Source organism: Hyperolius riggenbachi, chromosome 4 (assembly GCF_040937935.1).
Source record: "Hyperolius riggenbachi isolate aHypRig1 chromosome 4, aHypRig1.pri, whole genome shotgun sequence".
In the NCBI taxonomy this organism is placed as follows: domain Eukaryota; kingdom Metazoa; phylum Chordata; class Amphibia; order Anura; family Hyperoliidae; genus Hyperolius; species Hyperolius riggenbachi.
The window spans coordinates 478,378,433-478,404,666 of record NC_090649.1 but is presented as its reverse complement, the minus strand read 5'-3'; the positions used below and the strand labels follow the sequence as shown (position 1 = coordinate 478,404,666).

The following is a 26,234-nucleotide window of genomic DNA, read 5'->3' as shown; positions in this document are numbered from 1 at the left end:
ACTGCTACTGCCTATAGAGTGTGCCCTAGTGGCTGCAGCTCTGGCGCTTTGAGTCTGCCAGGAGAAAAGTGTGATATAAATATTATTTGTCTTGTCCAATTTTTCTCTTGGATTGAGCATAAATTGTACATGCTAGGCTAGCTTCAGCTAGTAGTGTTGGTGGTATTGGTGGTATAGTTACCTACAATACACTGAGACCTGGGTTCAATTCCCATCCACGGTATGTAAGCTGGCTTTTGAAATACTATAATTCCCTGGCAGATGAGACCCTCCACCCTCCGGTAGGAGGGTAGAAGGGGTGGAAGGACTTCCTCCAGGTATTAGATCTCTTGAAATATGTTTTATATCATTTTTCCAGCCAGTAGAAATTTTTCAAAATTTTTAAATTCGCCTCCCCATTGAAGTCTATTGTGGTTCGCGAAAGTTCGCGTGAACCCAACCTTCCGCGGAAGTTCGCGAACCAAAAATCGGAGGTTCGGCCCATCTCTAATGACAAACACACCCATGATATAAAACATCATACTAAGCTCAAAAGTAATGGCTGCCACCTGTATAACTGTAGTTATGAAAAGAGAAGGGTGAAAAGCATGCGCTGAAATGCTCATAGGCTTGACGGAGTGTTTGTTTATCTTTGTAGGTGTCAGAGTGGTGCAACTAAATATTTTTAATTAAAAAATGTTTGGTTTGGGTCCGCTTTAAAAAAAAAAGAAGATAGATCAAGAAATGTTTGATATTCACAGTGTTATTCATTCATTTTATTTGATTCCCAATGAGCCTACAAGTCAGCATCTTTACTGAACCGGCTCTGTACGTGCATTACTGCAATAAAGTGCACGTTGCTATAGTAACATGCATTAACACCCGGTGCTCCCCCTGTGCTAGTGTCAGTAGAATTTACTTGATTTTACTGCATCAGGCCCTGTCTTGCTGTACTAGGGAACGTATCTTGCAGTAGAACAAGCGAAGGAACCAGCACTAAACTACCTATGTGCCAAAGAGATGACACTGAAAGGACTTGTCCCTCAGAAGAGGACTCCGCCTAAACAAGTTTTAAGGCAAACTTGAAGCGAAAAATAAACTTGTGATACAATGAATTGCATGTGTAGTACAGCTAAGAAATGGAACATTGATAGCAAAGAAAAGAGTCTCATATTATTTTCCAATACAAGGAGAGTTAAGAAACTTCAGTTGTTATCTATGCAAAAGAGCTTCTCTGAGCTCTCCGACCTAACTTGGGTCGAATACAGTCCCGATTTCTGAAGCACTTAAAACATCCATAAAATAATAAGAGACAGCTTGAGATAAGGTATTACTGCAGGGAAGTTCAAAGGGATATTAGCTCTGGTCTGTTTTATAGTTTAAAATACGAAGTGTGGTTTATGAACTGCAAATATGACAGAATGATACAATGTTACAAATAAAGCTACAAACGTGAATGCATCAAATGATGAGAGCCGCCGTTGTCAAGGAGAGAAAGCTGGACGCTGCTGAGGAAAAACATTACCGCTGACACGTCGGAAGGCGGTGAGTTTACTATTAATGCTCCGCTCGCCACTCTACAGAGGAGGGAGGGAGCGAAAGGGGAGGGGGGACATAACGTGGCCCCGCTAGGTCTTATTTTCAGGGGATGCCTTATATTTCAAGCTTGCTTGAAATATAAAATAGGCCTTATTTTCGGGGGAGATTCTATTTTCGAGAAAACCATGTATGTAACTGATAATAAAAATGACAGACTCTTCTCTTTGCTACCAATGTTCTATTCCTTATCCATACTATACATACAGTGGGTTGCAAAAGTATTCGGCCCCCTTGAAGTTTTCCACATCTTGTCACATTACTGCCACAAACCTGCATCAATTTTATTGGAATTCCACGTGAAAGACCAATACAAAGTGGTGTACACGTGAGAAGTGGATTGAAAATCATACATCATTCCAAACATTTTTTTACAAATAACTGCAAAGTGGGGTGTGCGTAATTATTTGACCCCCTGAGTCAATACTTTGTAGAACCACCTTTTGCTGCAATTACAGCTGACAGTTTGGGTATGTCTCTACCAGCTTTGCACATCTAGAGACTGAAATCCTTGCCCATTCTTCTTTGCAAAACAGCTCCAGCTCAGTCAGATTAGATAGACAGCGTTTGTGAACAGCAGTTTTCAGATCTTGCCACAGATTCTCGATTGGATTTAGATCTGGACTTTGACTGGGCCATTCTAACACATAGATATGTTTTGTTTTAAAACATTCCATTGTTGCCCTGGCTTTATGTTTAAAGAGGAACTGTAACGACAAAACGGCCCCTGGGGGGTACTCACCTCGGGTGGGGGAAGCCTCAGGATCCTAATGAGGCTTCCCACGCCGTCCTGCGTCCCTCGGGGGTCTCGCTGTAGCCCTCCGTACAGCCGTGACGCAATATTTACCTTCCTGGCTCCTGCGCAGGCGCTCTGATGGCTGTCGGCGCCGAAGTAGGCGGAAATACCCGATCGCCGTCGGGTCTGCTCTACTGCGCAGGCGCAAGTTTCCGGCGCCTGCGCAGTAGAGCGGACCCGACGGAGATCGGGTATTTCAGTCTATTTCCGTGCCGAAAGTCGCCACAGCGCCCCTGCTGGAGCCAGCAAAGGTAAATATTGAAGCTACAGTCGGCTCTGTCGCCGGCTGTTCGGAGGGCTACAGCGAGACCCCCGTGGGACAGAGGACGGCGTGGGAAGCCTCATTAGGATCCGGAGGCTTCCCCCACCCGAGGTGAGTACCTCCCAGGGGAGGTTTTTGTTGTTACAGAGTCTCTTTAAGGTCATTGTCCTGCTGGAAGGTGAACCTCCGCCCCAGTCTCAAGTCTTTTGCAGACTCCAAGAGGTTTTCTTCCAAGTTTGCCCTGTATTTGGCTCCATCCATCTTCCCATCAACTCTGACCAGCTTCCCTGTCCCTGCTGAAAAGATGCACCCCCCGAGCATGATGCTGCCACCACCATATTTGACAGTGGGGATGGTGTGTTCAGAGTGATGTGCAGTGTTAGTTTTCTGCCACACATAGCGTTTTGCATTTTGGCCAAAAAGTTCCATTTTGGTCTCATCTGACCAGAGCACCTTCTTCCACATGGTTGCTGTGTCCCCCACATGGCTTGTGGCAAACTGCAAACGGGACTTCGTATGCTTTCTGTTAACAATGCCTTTCTTCTTGCCACTCTTCCATAAAGGCCAACTTTGTACAGTGCATGACTAATAGTTGTCCTATGGACAGAGTCTCCCACCTGAGCTGTAGATCTCTGCAACTCGTCCAGAGTCACCATGGGCCTCTTGACTGCATTTCTGATCAGCGCTCTCCTTGTTCGGCCTGTGAGTTTAGGTGGATGGCCTTGTCTTGGTAGGTTTACAGTTGTGCCATACTCCTTCCATTTCTGAATGATCGCTTGAACAGTGTTCCGTGGGATGTTCAAGGCTTTGGAAATCTTTTTGTAGCCTAAGCCTGCTTTACATTTCTCAATAACTTGATCCCTGCCCTGTCTTGGACCTGTCTTGTGTGTTCTTTGGACTTCACGGTGTTGTTGCTCCCAATATTCTCTTAGACAACCTCTGAGGCCCTCACAGAGCAGCTGTATTTGTACTGACATTAAATTACACACAGGTGCACTCTATTTAGTCATTAGCACTCATCAGGCAATGTCTATAGGCAACTGACTGCACTCAGATCAAAGGGGGCCGAATAATTACACACACCCCACTTTGCAGTTATTTATTTGTAAAAAATGTTTGGAATCATGTATGATTTTCGTTCCACTTATCATGTGTACACCACTTTGTGTTGGTCTTTCATGTGGAATTCCAATAAAATTGATTCATGTTTGTGGCAGTAATGTGACAAAATGTGGAAAACTTCAAGGGGGCCGAATATTTTTGCAACCCACTGTACAATTCATTATATGATACATTTTTTTTGTTTTAGGCTTGCTTTAATAGCACCTAATTTTAAATGAGGGCTGTACGTGGGAGGCAAAATTCCAGGGGCGTGCATCCAAGTAAGTGGGGGTGGGGGCGTTGTGATTGGCTAAGTCCGTAGCCCGGAGCTCAAAGTGAATTTGAAGGGACAGATCACAAGGGGTTTGTCTGACTGGGTGGTAAAACAAACTCCTGGCAGTCTGCTCCGCAGTAGCTAAGCCCGCTGTGAAAGGAAGGGCTATAGAGGATGTCGAGAGATGGTTTGCACAATAGACAGTGAATATTGCAGTCCCACAGGGATGTTACACAGCGCTCTATTGATTGGGTAAACACAGCTTAACAGTTTAACAGCAGTTCAGCAACATAAAAAGATCTGATAAGAAAAGGACGGGAGGAAACTGGACAGAAATAGAACACACGGATTTGTATGGCTTATTGTATCTCCGGTAAATGTCCTAATATTGCCAATATTAGATAACTAATTACTTTACTGTGGCAATAAGGGTCCAAATATGTTAGACTAATAAAGATAAGAAACCTAGACATTGGCTTATCTATGGAAAACAGCGCCTTAGGCTAAGACTGAAATCCGCTTTGGGGTAGAGAAGGAGGAGGAGGTGTCAGCGTCCAAAAAATTTTGACGTGAAGCATGACCTGTAAGAATGAAGTATGGCAATAGGTCCTCCTGTACATATTTCCCGAATAATGGCCGGGCAGCTTGTCCCCCACATACCGTAATCAGGCAGAAGAATGCATCCCAGAAAAAAATTAGGCTCTAGATGGAGAATTACACCTGAGAGAGGGTTTTGCTCGGCACCAGGGGATGCAGGACGGCACTGCATCCCCTGGTCACATCTTCCCCACCACCCCTCCACCATTCTACGATACAGGTCAGATGTACCCTGCGCAATTGTATGTATGGGAATGTATTGTTCTATGGACATATGGTGATTTGAATAAAGCCTTTAAAGTGCCTGAACCAACTCCTTTGTACTAATCTAGATGGAGAATGTATGGAATGCTATGGAGCAGTGCCCCCAGTACGAGGTGCCCATGGCACATGCCATACCTACACCCCTGTAGATACGCCTCTAACCACAGATAGAAGAAAGACAAAAAAAATCATGTAGTATTCTACGTATCTAGACTACAGTTCCTGGCCTTTCTCAATCCTAAATGAGGGACGCCAAAAAAACGCATCAGGATGGGAAATTCAAACCTCCGATCAACACTCATCACTAGAGGTGGTCAGCGAGATGCTAATTATCCTTAGATGATGCACGTTTTATGCAAATTTACATAGAGGTACTTTGAACGGGAGTCGTCAGAGATCTGATCTGATGTGACGTCGTTATTGCCACGCGTCGCCAGGCATCTGTCGTCTAAGAACGCACCAATGCCCGTGTTGTCTGATTGTGGAAATGACCACTCATCGCTAGGGGTGGTCGTAAATGCCTATTTTCATTTCCATGGAAAATCTGATTTCTGCCAATGTCAGTTATCGATTACGTGGATTTCCGATTGATTTTTCGATTTCCGAGTAGCCTTTTTCTGGGGGGTTATTTTTGGCATTCTCTGACTGGCCAAATACTTCCGAGTTGTTTCTGCATTCGCTGATTGGTCCAATGCTTCCGAGTTCTATGATTGGGTCTGAAATTACAGAGTTGTGGTGATGCGATATTTATGCCGAAATCTGATTTCCAAATTTCAATTCCCCAGAATTCGAATGAGCATCCCTACTCGTCATCGCTGAAAAAGTCGCCGGTCCTCTGAAAAATCACGTAGTCCATCCGATTACAGCAGTCCATGTTAAAGCAATAACTCCAGGTAAACTTTGCCGAATGATTAATGAATTGTCGAGATCTTTTAACTATTGCGAGCCTCAGTCGGTGGGTCTACTGTGCTTGCTAACCAATTGCGGTTGATCCGGATTTTTTCCGCCAATCAATTCGGCACTACATTTACTTGAAGGGAACATGAGGTGAAAGGGATACGGAGGCTGCCATATTTATTTCCTTTTAAACAATACCAGTTGCCTGGCAGTCCTAGTGATCCTGTCTGTAATACTTTTAGCCATAGCCCCTGAACAAGCATGCAGCAGATCAGGTACTCTGCCTCACTTGACTCAGGTTTTACTGATGCTTGTTCCAGGGTTTTGACTCAGACACTACTTATGCCAGAAGATCAAGGGGGCTGCCAGGCAACTGACATGTTTTATAAGGAAACAAGCATGTCAGCCTCCATATCCCTCTCACCTCGGGTTCCCTTTAAAGTGGACCTGAACTCTTACACTTAACGGAAGGAAAACATAGAGAAATGCACCCTGTATGTATTTAGAGAGTTTATCCTGTCCAATTCTCCCTCATCTGTGACTAATCACAGCTGTAATTTAAACCCCTAGGCTGCATCAGATGGCTGCCACGGGATATATTGTAGCTCATTTATAAAAAACTGGATGTTAACAATATGTCTGCTTCCATGAAAGCAGGAAGTAGACAAACTGCAGATTTATTGCAGAATTTATATGAGCTGTAATAAAAAATTTTTTTTCAATAATATTATGCTGTTGCTTATCTTTTAGAGCTGAGATGAAGTTCTGAGTGCAGGTCCGATTTAGTCAGTGCATGGGATCACTGTGTTGTTTAGAAATGCAGCATTCTCATATCTCAATGTTCAGGATACATTTTCCATCGCATTCGCTTGAAGGGATTCTGTGGTATTATAAAAATCAAACTAACTGACACTTACCTGGAGCTTCTATTGGCCTCCTGCAGCTGTAATGTCCCGCGCCGTCGTCCTCCCATGCTCCGTTCCCCGCCGCCGGTCCCCATATAATCACGCGAGTGATGAGACCGCGGCTGTGCGCACGTGCTCGCTCCTGTGCGCGTTCCCGTGCGCGTCATTGTGAGCATACTGCGCAGGCGCAGTACAAGAAAACTTCGTACTGCACCTGAACAGAAATCTCCAGATGACGCCAGCAGAAGTGAGCATTATTCGTCTGCTTAGACGGATATTAAACCAGGACTGGCAGCAGGGAACGGGTGATCGGAGGAGGACGGCGCGGGACATGACAGCTGCAGGGGGCCGATAGAAGCCCAATGTAAGTGTCAGCTTGTTTGATTTTTATAATACCACAGAACCCCTTTAAGCCAATCACAAAACCGAGAGTAAACAAACAATTATCAAATCTTCCGAGTCCCGGGAAAGAACTACACCTCTGGGGCTTGTGTAACATAAACACATTAAATATTAATGATCTAGCTAATGTAAAATAATAATGTTACTATAAACCCGAGGCCCGGAAGTACCGACCGCCGTACTCCTTGTGGATTACCGATGAGATCAATGCTCTGTTATCTTCTGCATATTTCATGTCTCTTAATGGAACGGTAAATAAGCCCTTAGCGGTAAAATATAATAACGCCTTCTTAAATAGGGAGGTAATTGCATGTCATCGCTGGCCCAACATGTGCGAGCTTCTTATCATCTCACATCGTTCCGGATTTACTGCCAACTTCGTTTACCGGCTGTGCCTGAGTGATGTCTGAGCGTAAAGATCGTTACCCTGTGTCAGATGTCACTGCTGCTACTACTACTACTAGTGCAGTGATTGGCCCAATGACAGTGCCGTAGTCTTGCCCTGGAGACCATCGGCACCAGGAGCAGCAGGTGGCTGTGATTGGCCCTTCTGGTGCTAGCACCTCCGCCTGATTGGTCGCGTGCCGCAGCTTCCCCTCTGACTGACCATGGTGATCTCTCGCTGGTCAGGGCCGGTTCTCTCATGAAGCAAGGTGAAACATTGGCATCAGGCGCAGAGATTTCAGGGGCAGCATGTTTGTACTGTGTGTACCCTCCTGAGGAGGAATGGAGAGGCTGAGGGTGAGCAGTTTGTTTGTCACAGACTCACAGCCAGCCAGTGCTATTGTGTTGAGCTGCAGCATGTCATGTGAGAACATTAAATGAAGCAGAGTAAATTGTCGGGTGCTGTGCGATTGTTCCAAATTTGGGGGGGGGGGGGGGGAAGGGCATCATCACAAGTTTGCCTCAGGCAGCAAAAAGTCTAGAACTGGCCCTGGTGATGGGGTTTTACCGTAGTATGCCTCCATTAGAGGCACATATTGACACCTCACCTGCTTATGATGTCATAGGGAAGGGTGGCAGGAGCCACCGGTCGAAAGAGGATGGGGATTCTGGGCTAACAGAAGCTAGAGGATTTGTGTTAAAGGGGAACTCCAGGTTTATGCGATTTGACCTTATAATAACCTCGGTCTGTCTTGTAAGCCTCTTAGATTTTGATGATTCGGCGACGTTGTCTCGTCTGAGCAGCACTGAAGTTGAGAAGATTGTATATGTTGAACCTTCAGTTTCATCTGAACGACTTGACACCAACCGCTGATCTTTGAGATGTTTTTTGGATTTATGGCAGATACCTTTCAAGCAGACCTGAACTCAGAACTTCCTCTCTGCTCTATAACATAAGCAACAGCATAATAACCTTTACAGAAAAGCATTTCTTTGTTACAGCTGATTCAAATCCTGCAATAAATCTGCAGTGTGTCTACTTGCTGCTTTCATGGAAGCAGACATTGGGCTTGATTCACTATGCGGTGCTAACCTACTTAGCACGTCTAAAGTCTTTAGGTGCGCTAATCAGGGTGCTAAGTAGGTTAGCACCGGTTTTCTCAATCAGATCGCGCGGTAAGTACCGCGTGCAAAGTTTTGCGCGCGCAAAGTCCTATGCGCGTGGTAAGTCCCATAGGCTTTAATGGGCACTTCGCGCGGAGTGCCCTGCGCTCTGTGCAGTGCGCGCGTAAAGTTGTATGCACATAAAGTTTTGCGCGCGTAAAGTTTTGTGCGTGAAAATCTTGTTTAGACGTGCTAAGGGGGTTTTCACAGGCGTGCTAACAGTTAGCACTGCTTTGTGAATCAAGCCCATAGTGTTAACATCCTGTGTTTACAAATAAGCTGCTCTGCCCGAGGCAGCCAGTGGACACGGCTTAGAGATCGAATTACAGTTGTGATTAGTCACAGATGAGGGGAAATTAGACAGGCTAAACTCTCTAAATGCATACAGGGTGCATTTCTCTATATTTTCCTTCTGTCCTGTGCAAGAGTTCAGCTCCACTTTAATGGAGACTTTGCCCCTTACCATTAATCACCTGTTAAGTGCTGTTTTTTTGTCAGTGAGATAATGAGCCAGTTAGTAAGACTACAGTTAAAATATTTATCTTTTTAGTTTCTTTTTATAATGAAAGCAGCTTACGTACTTAATGTTTACATACTCCACCTGTGTGTGTGATTGGCGTCACCAGCAGGGCATTGTGCTGTGTGAGTTTACAGAGTCATGTTTCAGTTGTTATGGGAATGATATTCTCTGATACCACTCCCTGGATAAGTGTGTACAGGAATCGGCCAGCACTGAGCTTTATAGCACTGAACTCCATTCACCTGCATTACAACGACTGTGATTGATGATCACCCGCGGAATACCTAGGAATACACACTGGTTTCTGGGGGAAAAAAAATGTTTTCGGGACAAGGTGAGTAAACCCCCCCCCCCCCCCCCCCCCCAAAAAAAAAACAAAAAAACATTCTTTTCACTTTTCAGGACAGCTGTTTTTATTGCAAAATCCAGGCAAGAATTTTAAAATCTGTGAGTGAAATATGCCCTGGAGAGTTTATTACGAAAACTCTCCTAAATCAGCTTACCGTCATCATCCGGTGAAGGAGGTAAGATGGGCGTGAGGCGCGCCTAGTAGTTTGGACGTCTTTATAGGCTGGCTGCTGTGTAATTAGCGTTCATGGTGGGGGTTGTCTTTCTAAATCAGGAGATGCTTGGAGAAACCTTAGTAAATAAGGAATTACTTCAAGAATCTTTAGTAGATCCAGGGCCGGATTTGTACTTTTTTACCGCCCAAGGCCCACTATCTCCAGCTGCCCCCTGACAACAGTATCCTAACCCCCCCTCCCCCAACACGGCAGGGTTCAGATTGTAGGCACCTCTGAGGACAATTAGTGAAGTAATGGCTGGGATAAAATTATAAGATCCTCTGAGGACAGTTAGCGACAGGATGGCAGGGATTAGATTGTAAGCTCCTTGGCACATTCAGTCAGAGACAGGCAGCTCGGAAATCCCTGTAACTGCCCTTTGCTGCCCCTTCGTCCCCTGATTGCCAGATCTGGCTGTTGGTAGCCACCCACCGCTATGTGCAAACTCTGTGTAGCAGGACAAATGTTCATCAGGCTAACTGCTACTACCATCCTTCTGCCTACAGCCCACCCCTTGCTTTCCTGATGCCCTAGGCCATGGCCTATATGGCCTTGCCTGAAATCCGTCCATGAGTAGATCAAGAGGTGCTTGGAGAGCCCTATGAAATTGTGAGATGATTTGTGGTGCCTTAGTAAATCAGGAGATGCTTGAGATCCCTTCGTAAATTAGGAGATGCTTGTAGATGTTTATCAAATCAGGAGTAGTGATGGTCATGTGTAGGAGAACTCAAGGAGGAGCATGTGATAAGTTTGGTCAGGTAACAGATATGTAAGCAGGGCCGGATTTGAACTCTTTACCGCCCAAGGCCACTGTCACCAGTCGCCCCCATTCAGTATGGGTAACCAGATGACCCCTTCCCTCTTGTACAGGTAACCTGATGACCCCCCCCTTCCAGAATAGGTAGCCAGATGACTCCTCCCCCTTTCCCTCCAGTATAGGTAGCCAGATGGCTCCTCCTCCCTTTCCCTCCAATATAGGTAGCCAGATGACTCCTTCCCCCTTTCCCTACAGTATAGGTAGCCAGATGACTCCTCCCCCTTTCCCTCCAGTATAGGTAGCCAGATGACTCCTCCCCCTTTCTCTCCAGTATAGGTAGCCAGATGACTCCTCCCCCTTTCCCTCCAGTATAGGTAGCCAAATGACTCCTCCCCCCTTTCCCTCCAGTATAGGTAGCCAGATGACTCCCTTAATCCCTCCTTTTCTCACCCCCTTTCAGTATAGGTAGCCAGCTCGCCTTCACACCACAGCAGCCATCAGTGTCACTCATTTCTCAGCTCTTCTCCAGTGCCGAACCTTCCTTTTCCCCTCTCTCTCCATTGCTGCCCAAGTCCGTAGCCTACCGCCACAATGCAAGCATGCACAGAGAGCAATGTGCCCACTGTCAGCAGAGTACCGTAGTCAGGCGCTCGCATGATCTCCCTGCAATGCAGCATAAGTTCAATTTGCTGTTTTGGTGCCCTTGCTCCTGTGGTGCCCTAGGCCATAGCCTAAGTGGCCTTGGCCTAAATCCGAAGTCTCTGATTTGCTAGCCATGACCATGTGCTAAAGCAGGATGTGACCGCAGCAAATCAGAGCTTTGCAAATCTATCAGCTGATCAAACAAATCACAGTTCTCCTAGACATGATCATCACTAAACTGGAGATGCTTAGAGAAGCCTTATTAACTTCTTGCGGACCGCCTAACGCAGAATGGCAGCGGGTCCACGGTTCTCTAGTTCCTCCATGACGCATATATGCGTCATCTCACGAGGAACAAGGTTTGACGAGAACTCGTAGGAGCATGCACTCCCGTCAGTGTGAACAGCGGGCCCCAGAAATCAGCCTGCCAGGTAATGATCAGCCTTGGCATGCTGTTTTTTTTTTTTTGTGGTAATTATTGTGGTAATTATTGTCTTGTCAGTAATTGTCCCTCGGAGGGGCTCACAATCTAATTCCTACCATATTCATATGTGGTATGTATCCTGTAGTGTATGTATCTTAGTCTAGGGCCAATAAAGGTAGAAGCCAATTAACTTATCTGTATGTTGTTGTTTTTTACAAGATTTCTGATTAAAATAATAAAAACTAAAAATAGCAGCAATCAAATGCCACCAAAAGAAAGCTGTATTTGTGAGAAGAAAAGGAGGTAAAACTTTGGGTGCTAAGTTGTATGACCGAGCAGTAAATTGTTCACATTGTGAAGTGTCGAATTGTAAAAAATGGCCTGGTCACTAAGGTGGTATAAACCTCTGGGACTCAAGTGGTTAAATCAGGACATATTTCGGGATGCCTTCGTAAACTAGTAAGTGTTTGGAAATGCCTTAATAGTTCAGGAGATGCTTGGAGATGTCTTAGTAAATCAGAAGGTGCTTGGAGAAACCTTAATAAATCTAGAGATGGATGGAGATACCTTATTAAATCAGAAGATGCTTGGAGATATGTTAATAAAGCAGGAGATGCTTGAAAAACCCTTAATAAATCAGGAGATGCTTTACCAAATTATGAGATGCTTGGAAACACCTTAGAAAATTAGGAGATCCTTAGAAAAATCTTAGTAACTCAGGAGATGGTTGGAGAAGCCTTAGTAAATAAGGAAATGCTTGGAGAAGCCTTATTAAATCAGGGGATGCTTGGAGAAGCCTTAGCAAATCAGGAGATGCTTGGAGAAACCTTAGTAATATCAGGAGATGCTTGGAGAAACCTTAGTAATATCAGGAGATGGTTGGAGAATCCTTAGTAAATCAGGAGCTGCATGGAGAAACCTTAGTAAATCAGAAGATACTTGCAGAAGCCCTAATAAATCAGGAAATGCTTGGAGAAGCCTTAATAAATCAGGCGGTGTTTGGAGAAACCTTAGTAATATCAGGAGATGCTAGGATACGCTTTTGTAAATCAGGTGTTTGGAGAAACCTTCGTAATATCAGGAAATGCTAGGATAAGCTTTAGTAAATCAGGTGTTTGGAGAAACCTTCGTAATATCAGGAAATGCTAGGATAAGCTTTAGTAAATCAGGTGTTTGGAGAAACCTTAGTAATATCAGGAGATGCTAGGATAAGCTTTAGTAAATCAGGTGTTTGGAGAAACCTTCGTAATATCAGAAAATGCTTGGAAAAACCTCAGTAATATCAGGAGGGATTTGAAGAGGCCTTAGTATAGAAGAAGATGCTTAGAGATGTCTCAGTAAGTTAGAAGATGCTTGTAGAAAACTTAGTAAATCAGCAAATGCTTGGAGATACCTTAGTTAATTAAGGTCTGCTTAGAGAAACCTTAGTAAATTGGGAGAGTCTTGGCAAAGCCTTATTAAATCAGAAAATGCTTGTAGATATATTAATACATCAGGACATGCTTAGAGATGCCTTAATAAATCAGGAGATGCTTGAAAATACGAAAATTAGAATATGCTTAAAGAAATCAGGAGATCCTTAAAAAAGCCTTAGTAAATCAGGAGATGCTTGGAGAAGCCTTAGACAATCAGGATATATTTGGAAATGCTGTAATGATTCAGAAAATGCTTGGATAAACCTTTATAAATCAGGAGATGTTTAGGGATGCCTCAGTAAATTAGGAGATGTTTGGAGAAATCAAAATTGGGTATGTTCCTGATTGAGAAAAAGGCTAAAAAAGCTTAAAACAAATGTTCAAAAAATATCCAGGGGAAATATCCACAGGATACACAGGATATTGTCCGCAATAACTTCGATAAGTCACACCAGCGCTCCCCAACAGTCGTCCTGTTTGTAGAACGGCAACTCCCAAGTGTCCATTCCACACCGGCAATCGCGTACAGGCCACGTCACTTCCGCCCGTCGGGCTCAGCGAGCCGCTCTCAGTACTTCCGCCCGGCTGTGTTGCACTAGGATCAGCTTACACGGACAATATCCTGTGTGGAGACGCTAACTAATGATGATATAAGGATACGTGAGTCTTCAGAATTTATACATATACCGCTTATGCAGGCGGGGATGAAGAGAGTGTAATCACTTGTCAGGAAGCATCACAAGTAAGGGAGTAGAGTGGATATTTCCCCTGGATATTTTTTGAACATTTGTTTTAAGCTTTTTTAGCCTTTTTCTCAATCAGGAACATACCCAATTTTGATTTTATAGTTTGTGAGCACTGAAGGGCCCTTCATTGTGGATGTGTGGTGTATGGATGAGTAATTAACCCACTAAGGGTATACATGGGAATATTTGTGAATTTATAGAATATATGACTCATGTGGGTTTAATAATAAAGCAGTCATTTGAATTTTAGTGTTATTCGTTGTCTAATATGCATTAAGTTCTAAGGGAAGAGGGAATCCCCTTTTATAACACGCAGCTGAGTAGTTTGAGGTGACATCAAACTCACTGTCTCTGCGCCTGGTATCTATACATTTAGATGTTTGGAGAAAGCTTAGAGATGCCTCAGTAAATTAAGAGATGCTTGGAGAAAACTTGGTAAATCGGGAGATACTTGGAGATGATCCAGTAAACCAGGAATGTTTGGAGATACATTAGCTAATCAGGAGCTGATTGGAGGAAGAGGAGAGACTTGGCGAGAAATTATAGTAAATTGGGAGATGCTTGGAGATACCTTAATAAATTAGGAGATGCCTTAATAAATCAGGAGATGCTTGCAAATACCTTAGAAAATTAGAAGATGCTTAAAGAAATATTATTAAATTAAGAAATCCTTAAAGAAGCCTTAGTAAATAAGGAGATGTTTGGAGAAGCCTTAGAAAATCAGGAGATGTTTGGAGATGCCTTGTTGAATCAGAAAATGATTGGAGTAAACTTAGTAAATCGAGAGATGCTTGAAGAACCTTTAGTAAATCAGCAGATGCTTGGAGAAACCTTATTCAATCAGGAGATGCTTGGAGACAGAGCAGGGACAAGGTCCTCCAGCACCCAAGGCTGAGACACCAAAGTGCGCCCTTCCATCCCTCCCACCCCAGCCATCACACACGGATTGCTATTAGACTAAGAGGGCCACAGGGCCCACAACCTCCCCAACACCTTAATATCTAATTATCTGGCTTGCAGTCACTGCTATGTATCCCCTTTTCTTATTTCTTACTGCTTCATACACAATTAGGAATGACAGCTGAATGAATTGTGCGCCCCCTCCTACACTGCGCCCTGAGGCTGGAGCCTTTCCAGCCTATGCCTCGGCCCGGCCCTGCTTGGAGAAGCCTTTGAAAATCAGGAGATAGTTGGAGATGCCGTAATGAATCAAGAAATGCTTGGTTAAACCTTAATAAATCAGGAGATGCTTAGGGATGCCTCAATAAATTAGGAGATGTTTGGATAAAGCTTAGAGATGCCTCAGTAAATTAGAAGATGCTTGGAGAAAGCTTAGTAAATTGGGAGATGCTTGGAGAAGCCTTAGTAAATCAAGCTGTGTTTGGAGAAACCTTAGTAATGTCAGGAGATGCTAGGATAAGCCTTAGTAAATCAGGAAATTCTTGGTGAAACCTTTGTAATAACAGGAAATGCTTGGAGAAACCTCAGTAATATCAGGAGGGGCTTGAAGAGATCTAAGAATATCAGAAGATGCTTAGAGATGCCTCAGTAAACTAGAAGATGCTTGTAGAAAACTTAGGAAATCAGCAAATGCTTGGAGATGTCTTAGTTAATTTTGAGAAACCTTAGTAAATTGGGAGAGGCTTGGCGAAGCTTTTTTAAATCAGACCATGCTTGTAAAACATCAGGAGATGCTTAGAGATGCCTTAATAAATCAGGAGATGCTTGGTAATACCTTAGAAAATTAGAATATGCTTAAAGAAATCAGGAGATCCTTTAAAAAAAGCCTTAGTAAATCAGGAGATGCTTAGAGAAGCCTTAGAAAATCAGGAGATATTTGGAGATGCCGTAATGAATCAGAAAATGCTTGGATAAATCTTAATAAATCAGGAGTTGCTTAGGGATGCCTCAGTAAATAAGGAGATGCTTGGAGAAAGCTTAGTAAATTGGGAGATGCTTGGAGAAAACTTGGTAAATCGGGAGATACTTGGAGATGCCCCAGTAAACCAGGAATGTTTGGAGATACATTAGCTAATCAGGAGCTGCTTGGAGGAAGAGGTGAGACTTGGCGAGAAATGATAGTAAATTGGGAGATGTTTGGAGATGTCTTAATAAATTAGGAGATGCCTTAATAAATCAGGAAATGCTTGCAAATACCTTAGAAAATTAGAAGATGCTTAAAGAAATCTTATTAAATTAAATAATCCTTACAGAAGATAGTAAATAAGGATATGTTTGGAAAAGCCTCAGAAAATCATGAGATGTTTGCAGATGACTTGTTGAATCAGAAAATGCTTGGAGTAACCTTAGTAAATCGGGAAATGCTTGAAAAACCCTTATTAAATCAGGAGACGCTTAGAGAAACTTTAGTAATATCAGGAGATGCTTTTAGATGCCTCAGTAAATCAGAAGATGCTTGGAGAATCCTTAGTAATATCAGGAGATGCTTGGAGAAGCCTCAGTAAATTAGGAGATGCTTGGAGAAAACTTAGTAATCGGGAGATGCTTGGAGAAGCCTTATTAAATCAAAAGATGCTTGGAGATATGTTAATGCTTTGCTTGGAAATACCTTAGCAAATTTGGAGATGCTTAGACAAACCTTAGTAAATCAGGAGATGTTTGGAGAAGTCCTAGAAAATCAAGAAATGTTTGGAGACGTCTTAGTAAATCAGCAGATGCTTCAAGATGCCTTATTAAATCGGGATATGGCTGTAGAATCCTTAGTAATATCAGGAGATTGTTGTAGAATCCATAGTAAACCAGTAGATGCTTGGAAATGCCTTGGTAAAGCAGTAGATGCTTAATAAATCTAGAGATGGATGGGCATGGCTTATTAAATCAGGAGATGCTTCGGGATGCCTTAGTAAATCAGAACATGTTTGGAGAGACCTTAGTTAACCAGGATCTGCTTGGAGAAACTTTAGTCAATTGGGAGAGGCTTGGCAAAGCCTTAGAAAATCAAGAGATGTTTGGAGAAACCATAGTTAATCAGGTACTGCTTGGAGTAACCTTAGTAACTTGGGAGAGGTTCGGCAAAGCCTGAGAAAATCAGGAGGTGTTTGGAGATGCCTTAGTAAATCAGGAAATGCATGGATAAACCTTAGTAAACTGGAAAATGCTTAAAGAACCCTTATTAATGGGACTCCAAGCTTTGAATAAAAACAAAATTGGTACTCACCTGGGGCTTTCTGCAGCCCACCGTAGGTCGGGAGGTCCCACGGCGTCCATCCGGCTCTTCTCCCTGGGCCTGTCCAAAAATGGCTGCCCGGCGGCCGGCGTTGTGATGTCAGACGTGACGTATAAGGAAGGAAGGAGCCCGACACTCTGGCCCAGTGTCGCCGGGAGCCACCGGGCAGCCATTTCTGGACAGGCCCAGGCAGAAGAGCCGGATGGATGCCGTGGGACCTCCCGACCTATTTTGGGCAGCAGAAAGCCCCAGGTGAGTACCAATTTTGTTTTTATTCAAAGCTCGGAGTCCCTTTAAGTCAGGAGATGGTTGGAAATACCTTAATAAATCAGGAGATGGTTGGAGAAGCCTTAGTAAATTAGGCCAGATGGATCTGTTGTATTTTATGAAAGGATTCTTTGTGAACGGGCCTGTGCGACCAGCATGAGATCAGTTTTAAAGCGAAGTTATTATAAATGTCATATATGAAGAGATTATAAATGTCATATATGTGGTTGGTTCCCTTTAAATTACTTTGATGTGCAATGATTCTGCGCTACGTTTAGTTAAGAACTGGCCATTAACAGGCTAAACACATCCATAGATGTGGTTTTAATCTTTCTTTCAAGGATAATAATTTATTAATGAAAAAGTAAATTGAGTCTCATGGACATCAACATTAATATATATCTTGCTAAACACATTAAACGTATTTAATGTATCCATACGTCTGATGCAGCCGGAGCTCTGAGGAATGGCTAATCTGCCCCGGCAGATGCCAAACATCTTTCAATGACTTCTTTTTTATTAATTCCTGTGTGATGTGGAGCAGTATTTGCAGCACGGATGGGCCGATAGTCAGTCGTCTCAGCAGAGGAGTCGCTGTCTGGCTACTTGTAAACCTAGAATAGGGAAGTCATTTAATGGAAATTTTTACAAAATAAAAAAAAACTTTAAAGGTTACTTAGAAGTAATAAATGCTGTGTTTCATATAAAAAGTTCCTGGAAACGTTTGTATTATTTTTCATTTCAAAGTACCGGTAATTTTGGTCAAGGCCGGATTTATACTTTTTGTGCCCCTAGGAAAAGTATGTTGGGGCTCCCCTTTCATGTACTGCAGCCCCCTCCCATTCCATAATTGAAGAGAAATCGAGAGCCCAATATGGTGTAGTATGTCAAGACAGATTGAATAATTGAGACAGTGAGATGGTAATACTCACAAACATGGGTTACCGCTCAGGTAACCACTCAATAGGCAGGTGAGGAGATTAGACCTGTCCTCACTCAGGATTAAGAAGTCGCTCTCTGTACATAGGAGAAAGGGTAGATCACCCCTCCACCTGGGGTGGACTTGAATATACTGGTAGGTGAACAGAGGCGCCACTCCAGTAGAATAAAAGTACATAAAATTTTACAAAAATTGCTGGGAGGAAGTGGTGGACTTGCCTCCGTTAAAGTGAACTTAAAGTCAACAAAAAAAAAATGAGATTACCTCACCTGGGGCTTCCCCCAGCCCCCTGCAGCCGATCGGTGCCCTTGCAGCCCCGCTCCGATGGTCCAGGACCCGCTGGCGAACACTTCCAGTTTGGCCGTCACCGGCCGACAGGCATGGGAATGCTAGTGATTGTTCGCGTTCCCAGCCTGTATATCGCCCCCTATGCTGCTATTGCGGCCTGCTGGCCGCAATAGCAGCATCGCCCCCTCTTCCATGTGTATCATCCAGGTACAGTAGCCCCTCCCATTCCATGTGCAGCCCCCTCTTCCATGTGTATCATCCATGTACAGCAGCCCCTCCCTTTCCATGTGCAGCCCCCTCTTCCATATGTATCATCCATGTACAGCAGCCCCCTCCCATTCCAAGTGCAGCCCCCTCTTCCATGTGTTTCATCCATGTACAGCAGCCCCTCCCATTCCATGTGCAGCCCCCTCTTCCATGTGTATCATCCATGTACAGCAGCTCCTCCCATTCCATGTGCAGCCCCCTCTTCCATGTGTGATATCCATGTACAGCAGCCCCTCCCGTTCCATGTGCCGCCCCTCTTCCATGTGTATCATCCATGTACAGCAGCCCCTCCCTTTCCATGTGCAGCCCCCTCTTCCATATGTATCATCCATGTACAGCAGCCCCCTCCCATTCCAAGTGCAGCCCCCTCTTCCATGTGTTTCATCCATGTACAGCAGCCCCTCCCATTCCATGTACAGCCCCCTCTTCCATGTGTATCATCCATGTACAGCAGCTCCTCCCATTCCATGTGCCGCCCCCTCTTCCATGTGTATCATCCATGTACAGCAGCTCCTCCCATTCCATGTGCCGCCCCGTCTTCCATGTGTATCATCCTTGTACAGCAGCCCCTCCCGTTCCATGTGCCGCCCCCTCTTCCATGTGTATCATCCATGTACAGCAGCTCCTCCCATTCCATGTGCCGCCCCGTCTTCCATGTGTATCAACCATGTACTGCAGCCCCCTCCCATTCAATGTGCAGCCCCCTCTTCCATGTGTAACATCCATGTACTCCAGCCCCTTCCTATTCCATGTATCGCCCCCTCTTCCATGTGTATCATCCATGTACAGCAGCTCCTCCCATTCCATGTGCAGCCCCCTCTTCCATGTGTATCATCCATGTACAGCAGCTCCTCCCATTCCATGTGCAGCCCCCTCTTCCATGTGTATCATCCATGTACTGCAGCCCCCTCCCATTCCATGTGCAGCCCCCTCTTCCATGTGTATCATCCATGTACAGCAGCTCCTCCCATTCCATGTGCAGCCCCCTCTTCCATGTGTATCATCCATGTACAATAGCCCCTCCCATTCCATGTGCAGCCCCTCTTCCATGTGTATCATCCATCTACAGCAGCGTTCCTCCCATTCCATGTGCCGCCCCCTCTTCCATGTATAACATCCATGTACAGCAGCCCCTCCCATTCCATGTGCAGCCCCCTCTTCCATTTGTATCATCCCTGTAAGGTAGCCCCCTCCCATTCCATGTGCAGCCCCCTCTTCCATGTGTATTATCCATGTACAGCAGCCCCTCCCATTCCATGTGCAGCCCCCTCTTCCATGTGTATCATCCATGTACAGCACCCCCTCCCATTCCATGTGCAGCCCCCTCTTCCATGTGTATCATCCATGTACAGCAGCCCCCTCCCATTCCTTGTGCAGCCCCCTCTTCCATGTGTATCATCCATGTACAGCAGCCCACTCCCATTCCATGTGCAGCCCCCTCTTCCATGAGTATCATCCATGTACTGTAGCCCCTCCCATTCCATGTGCAGCCCCCTCTTCCATGTGTATCATCCATGTACAGCAGCCCCTCTCTTTCATGAACAGCTCCCTTGGACCTCAGTTTCCCTTTTTAATTTGTTGCTCCCCATTTTCAGCCTCCTCTTTCATATGTTGCCACCCCTCTTTCATGTTCAGATGCCGCCTCTGCCTGCAGCCATCCAAGGCCCGGGCCCTTGTGGCCTTTCCCGAAATCCCCCCTGATTTTGGTACCATTTGTGATCATAGTTCAAACTGCAGATTTTCTTTGAACATTGTAAAACATTTTCCTCTGTCAGACAACAAAACTCCTATATGACCGTGTCACGCCGATGGGCGTGATCGTGGCGGCAGACCCAGGACCGCCTAATGCCAGCCGGCGTAAAGTCCTGGGGCGGGGATTTGCAAGAGGTTGCGCCCGCCGATGCGCGCGCATCTCGCTTGGAAGACAGAGCTCAGCTCCGTCATCAGTCTCCCAGCGGCGATCACTGCTAGGTGACTGATAGATGGCGAAACTGCTGTCTATTTACACTGTTCAGCGCGGCGCTCTACGGCAGTGCTGTACTGGGGACAGCCGTGTGACACCCTGGGCGGAAGGAAGCGATTCGCTGTCACAGGCTGAAGCCTATGAAGCCAATCGCACTGATTGGCTGGCGGGGGGAGGGATGGTCTGTTAATAAAACAATGAAAAAAAACAGCAAAATTTAATAAATAACACAAATACACATATAAACAAACAGACAAACATGCCGGCAGGGATCAGAGCCCATTAACAGAAAGCTCTGTTGGTGGGCAGAAAAGGGGAGAGGAATCACTTGTGTGCTGAGTTTTATGGCCCTGCAGCAAGGCCTTAAAGAGACACTGAAGCGGAAAAAAAATGATATTATGATTTGTATGTGTAGTACAGCTAAGAAATAAAACATTAAGATCAGATACATCAGTCTAATTGTTTCCAGTACAGGAAGAGTTAAGAAACTCCAGTTGTTATCTCTATGCAAACAAGCCATTAAGCTCTCCAACTAAGTTAGTCGTGGAGAGGGCTGTTATCTGACTTTTATTATCTCAACTGTAAGTGAACTGTTTACTTTTTCTCTGCTAGAGAGGTCATTACTTCACAGACTGCTCTGAAAGAATCATTTTGAATGCAGAGTGTTGTGTAATCTGCACATATTATTGAATGATGCAATGTTAGAAAAAACACTATATACCTGAAAATAAAAGTATGAGAATATTTTCTTTGCTGCTAATCTTCTAGTAATTATTCATAGTACACAACCAATTCATTATATCATATTTTTTTTCCGCTTCAGTGTCTCTTTAAAGCTTCAGTGGCCTTCTTTGTAAAACATGGCTTGGTCACTAGGGGGGTGTAAGCCCAGGGTCCTCAAGTGGTTAGAGACAAATATCTTCAGAGTGTATCTTGAAGAACAGTGATATGGAGGCTGACTTATTATTTCCTTTTAAGCAATACCAGTTGCCTGGCAGTCCTGCTGATCCTCTGCCTCATACTTTTAGCCCAGAGACGGGACAAGGTCCTCCAGCACCCAAGGCTGAGACACCAAAGTGCACCTCTCCATCACTCCCACCCCAGCTGTCACACACTGATTGCTATTAGACTAAGAGGCACCCCAGGGCCCCCAACATCTTAATCTCTAGTTATCTGGCTTGCAGTCACCACCATGTATCCTATTTTCTTATTTCTCTACTTCAAACACAATAGGGGAATTATAGCTGAGTGAGTTATGCGCCCCTCCTACACTGCGACCTGAGGCTGGAGCCTCTCTTGCCTCTGCCTCGGCCCGGCCCACAGACTCTGAAAAACGCATGCAGATCAGGTGTTTCTGATTCTGACTGAAGTCTGACTAGATTATCCACATGCTTGTTTCAGGTGTGTGATTCAGACACTACTGATTATGTGAAGGCTTCTATGGTTTACCTCACTGCTCCCAATTAGTAAAATATATCAGCATGCATGCATGTGGAAGAAGTAGTTCAGTAAGTAAGTTCAGGAAGTTCCGCTTTGTTGTGGGGAAGTCTTAGCTTTATATACAAAGGGGAGGGACGACGACGACTGGTTTGATCAAGGTATTATATCGATAAGTCCATGTATATAATAAATTAACAAGCTTGTTCTTATTTCCAGAGGAGCTGGTAGGCTCAAACGAAATACAAACACATTATTATTTCCTGAAATGAACTGATGGTCGATCAGCGTGGCAGACTTTTTCATAGATATGAACACAACTAGTTTCAGGCCTGGTGCTCACCAGAGGAGTTTTTCTGAGCGTTTTGAGTTTTTAAATCTGCTGCTAATGTTATCCTATGTGTCTGTGCACACTGGAGCAATGAGGTTTTGTAAAAAGCCCCATAGCATTACATTGGGAAGCGCTTTTGAAACCTCTAGCGTTTGGGCCTCAGTGTTGTGAATAGTTTGGACTCTTTCATGATGCAATTCAATCAATACGCTCATTTCTTTCAATCTGAATAATCTTGCCGAAGCGCCGAAAATACACCGACAAAACAAAGACATGGGAGACGACGGAATTTAGCTCAACGTTTGTGCGAATACGGGGAAAGCGGACGATAGAACAGCACCCTTGAGCGACATCTAACGACTAACCGCCGCAATTGTCACATTTTTAACGCCTGTGTTAAAGTGGACCTGAACTCTTGCACCGGACAGAAGGAAAACGGAGAAATGCACCCTGTATGCATTTAGAGAGTTTAGCCTGTCTAATTCCCCCCTCATTTGTGACTAATCACAAGCTGTAATTTGATCTGTCAGCTGTGTCAGCTGGCCGCCTGGGCAGAGAAGCTAATTTGTAAACACAGGATGTTAACACTATGGCCCCTTTCCAACGGGCGGCTGAACTGTGCGTTTGTCGAGCAGTTCAGCATCCCGTCTGCTGCTAGCCAGTGCAATTCAGGTGCAATTTAAATGCAGCAGAATTGTAGCGGTTGGAACACCACCCCAGGAACGCCAACACTTGATACGCGGTGGCCTTCCTAGGTGGCGGAGGAACGCAACATGTCGTGCCTGAGTGCGGCTGCGGCAGAACTCACATCTCACTCCATGGGGAGGCCGCCTGTACAATGCCAGTAACGGGCGCTAACTAGCACTCGGCCAGTGACTTCACCGTTTCACCGAACAGTGACTTCACCGTTTGTCAGCTGCCCATGTCAAAGGGCCTTGAAGGACATCCGAGGTGAAAATAAACTGATGAGAAAAACTATTGTATCTGTCCTCCTTCTCCAAAAAATGACTTTTTTAGATATCCCACAGTTTTATTTTATATTTAAATCTAGTTTTTAAGTTTTTACTGTTTCATTGTCTCTGTTCAATGACACCTTCATTGACGTATGCCAGAGCTCAAATCTATAAATTATTAACCCTTTTATCTCTTTCCTGCTCTCAGAAGCCATTTACTGACAGGAAAGTGTTTTATGGCTGTCATTTCTTATCAGCGAGGGTTAAGCTATAGCCTGACCCAGTCCGACCCGGACAGAAACTGACACTAACATACCTGATATTTAACTTTTTCAGGCATAGAGAGAAAAAAGAACACAGCCTAGTTATTTGTGTGCTAGGCACTGTATATACACGTCTATCTCATCATGTCTCATGTCACATTGGTTGTCCGTTAACCATTTATGCCGCCTGGACGTGATTTTCACGTTCAGGCAGCTGTTGCTGTGCTGCGGGGCGCGCGCACGCCTGCGCGCTCCCATGCTGCCTCCCGTTATCCCGGAGATCAATGAATGGGAAAATAGTTCCCATGCATTGATCGAAGTCCCCGGTAGAAAGACTGACTGCTTCTTTTCAGAGGCCGCGGTCTTTCTGAGAAACAAAAAAGTTTCCCGTCGTCCTTATACTTCCTGGAAGCTTCTAGGACTAAAAAAATTCACAGTGGCCATCTTGTGGCCAAATAGTAAAACTACATCTACATACTTCTTTTTATAAAATAAACACACATTGGCCTCAATTCACTAAGGTTATCTCCTGTCTTGAATAATGTTTCTAGAGTTATCACTATGGTGATAGGACAAGTAGTATTCAGGAAACATTTTACCTCAGGCAAACCTAAAGTTAACTTTTCTGTCTTTAAGTTAAGGAGAGATTTCTAAAGTTAACTCTTCTATCCTTAAAATAACTCCAGAATTCCAAAGTTAAAGACAGGCTGTTAATTAACTGCGTGTGAAAATAACTACAGAGGAGGTAACTTAAGGACTGAAGTGATAAGATAACTCGGTACTTATCCGTTAGCCGGGCGCTTCCTCTAGGTGGCGACAAAACTCCACCAGAGTTACATCTTTCCCTACTATCCATGTCGGCCTGGAGGGGGAATAGTAATTAGCGCCACCTGCCGGATGCGCCCGGCTAACGGATAAGTACCGATAACTCTCTCACTGTGGAAAAAAAATGTATCTCTACACCCTAATAAGGCAGGATCGATGTGTGGTGGTAAGTTTTCTCTTGCCTTATCTCCAGCATGATCTTAGTGAATTGAGGCCATTATTACATTTAAAATTAACTGTTTACCTCCCACACCAAAAATTACCTAAATAAAATTAATGAAAAAAAAATTACAATAAAAAAAAACATAAATAGTTACCTAAGGGTCTGAACTTTTTTAATATGCATGTGAAGAAGGGTATATTGCAAGCATTTTTTTTAATTATAAGCTTGTAAATAGTGATGGACGCAAAACTGAAAAAATGCACCTTTATTTCCAAATAAAATTTGAGTGCCATACATTGTGATATGGACGTAATTTAAATGCTTTAATAACTGAGACATATGGGCAAATAAAATACGTGGGTTTTAATTATGGTAGCTTGTATTATTTTAAAGCTATAATGGACGAAATCTGAGAAATAATGATTTTTTTCAATTTTTTCTTAATCTTCCTGTTAAAATGCATTTAGAAACAAATAATTTTTAGCAAAATGTACCACTCAAAGAAAGCCTCATTGGTGGCGGAAAAAAAAAGATATAGATCAATTCTTTGTGATAATTAGTGATAAAGATATTGGTGAATGAATGGGAAGTGAAAATTGCTCTGATGCATAAGGTGAAAAATACCCTGGGGCTGAAATGGTTAAGTCGGCTTCCATGAAAGCAGGAAGTAGACACACGGCAGATTTATTGCAGGATTTGTATCAGCTGTAACAAAGAAATGTTTTTCTGTAAATATTATTATGCTATTGCTTATCTTATAGAGCAGACAGGAAGTTCAGAGTTCTGTTTTTTTTTTTGTTTTTTTAAGCTTGCCTTATGTTGATTCCAGAATAGACCCATTAAGTACAATTGTTTGTCTTGCCAGTTTATTTTCACTGCATGTTTGATTTTACACGTAAATTGATTGTAGGGTTAGCGGAGTTTACGTGAATGGCCATAAACCTCTGCTTGTCGCTGGAGAGGATGTTCATTAGCTTCTCTCTCCTTCATAAATAAGGCAGTCCTCTCGCTCGGTTGCTTGTTAAGCCTCTTATCAGGGGACAGTGCGGGAGAAGCGCGCGCCGTGTGAGCAGATACTGACCTACTTGAGTCTATTTTCCACCTCAGCGTGGTGCACTTGGCTGAATGCATATTGAGCTTATATTTATCCCAGGTATTTATTCAGAGTATTCTTCAGCTGCAGGGCAGAGAAAAGAGACGGTGCGAGGCAGAGACAGAGAGGACAGAGACTTGTGTAAGTAATGCTAGGAATACACGGTTCGTTTTTGAGGTGATTAGAGGGTTCGATAGATCATTTCCGACGTGTCCGATCTCCCTTTCGATCCTTTCGCCGCTCAATTTCTGATACAAGTGAATGGAAAAAAATAAGAAAAATAAGAGAATCAACTGCAGAATCGAGCTGCAAAAACGATTGAGAGGAGAATTGAGCGCCAGAAACAAACCGTGTATTCCCAGCATAAAGGAGGCTTAAATTGAATTCCATTTTGTTGTTAAAGGACCACTGTCTCGAAAAATTGTAAAATTTAAAGGGAACCTGAAGATAGTTAATGAAAAAGAGTTTCACTTACCTGGGGCTTCAGGCAGTCCCCTGCAGCCGCCCTGTGCCATCTCTGAACGATCCTCCGGTCCTCTGGCGCGGCGCAGATTCGGTATCGCCGACTT

General features: G+C 44.1%; 1 protein-coding gene across 1 annotated transcript in view; it reads left to right on the top strand.

Annotated features, from left to right (window-relative positions):
- The first annotated feature begins 9,373 nt into the window (after window positions 1-9,373).
- The window catches only part of LOC137504866 (spermatogenesis-associated protein 7 homolog), a 220,918-nt gene continuing 204,057 nt past the window's right edge, over window positions 9,374-26,234 (top strand). Inside the window, exon 1 of the mRNA XM_068233460.1 lies at window positions 9,374-9,475. Within this exon, the coding sequence (XP_068089561.1) occupies window positions 9,460-9,475 (16 nt within the window). The 5' untranslated portion in view covers window positions 9,374-9,459. The remainder of the gene's footprint in view (window positions 9,476-26,234) is intronic.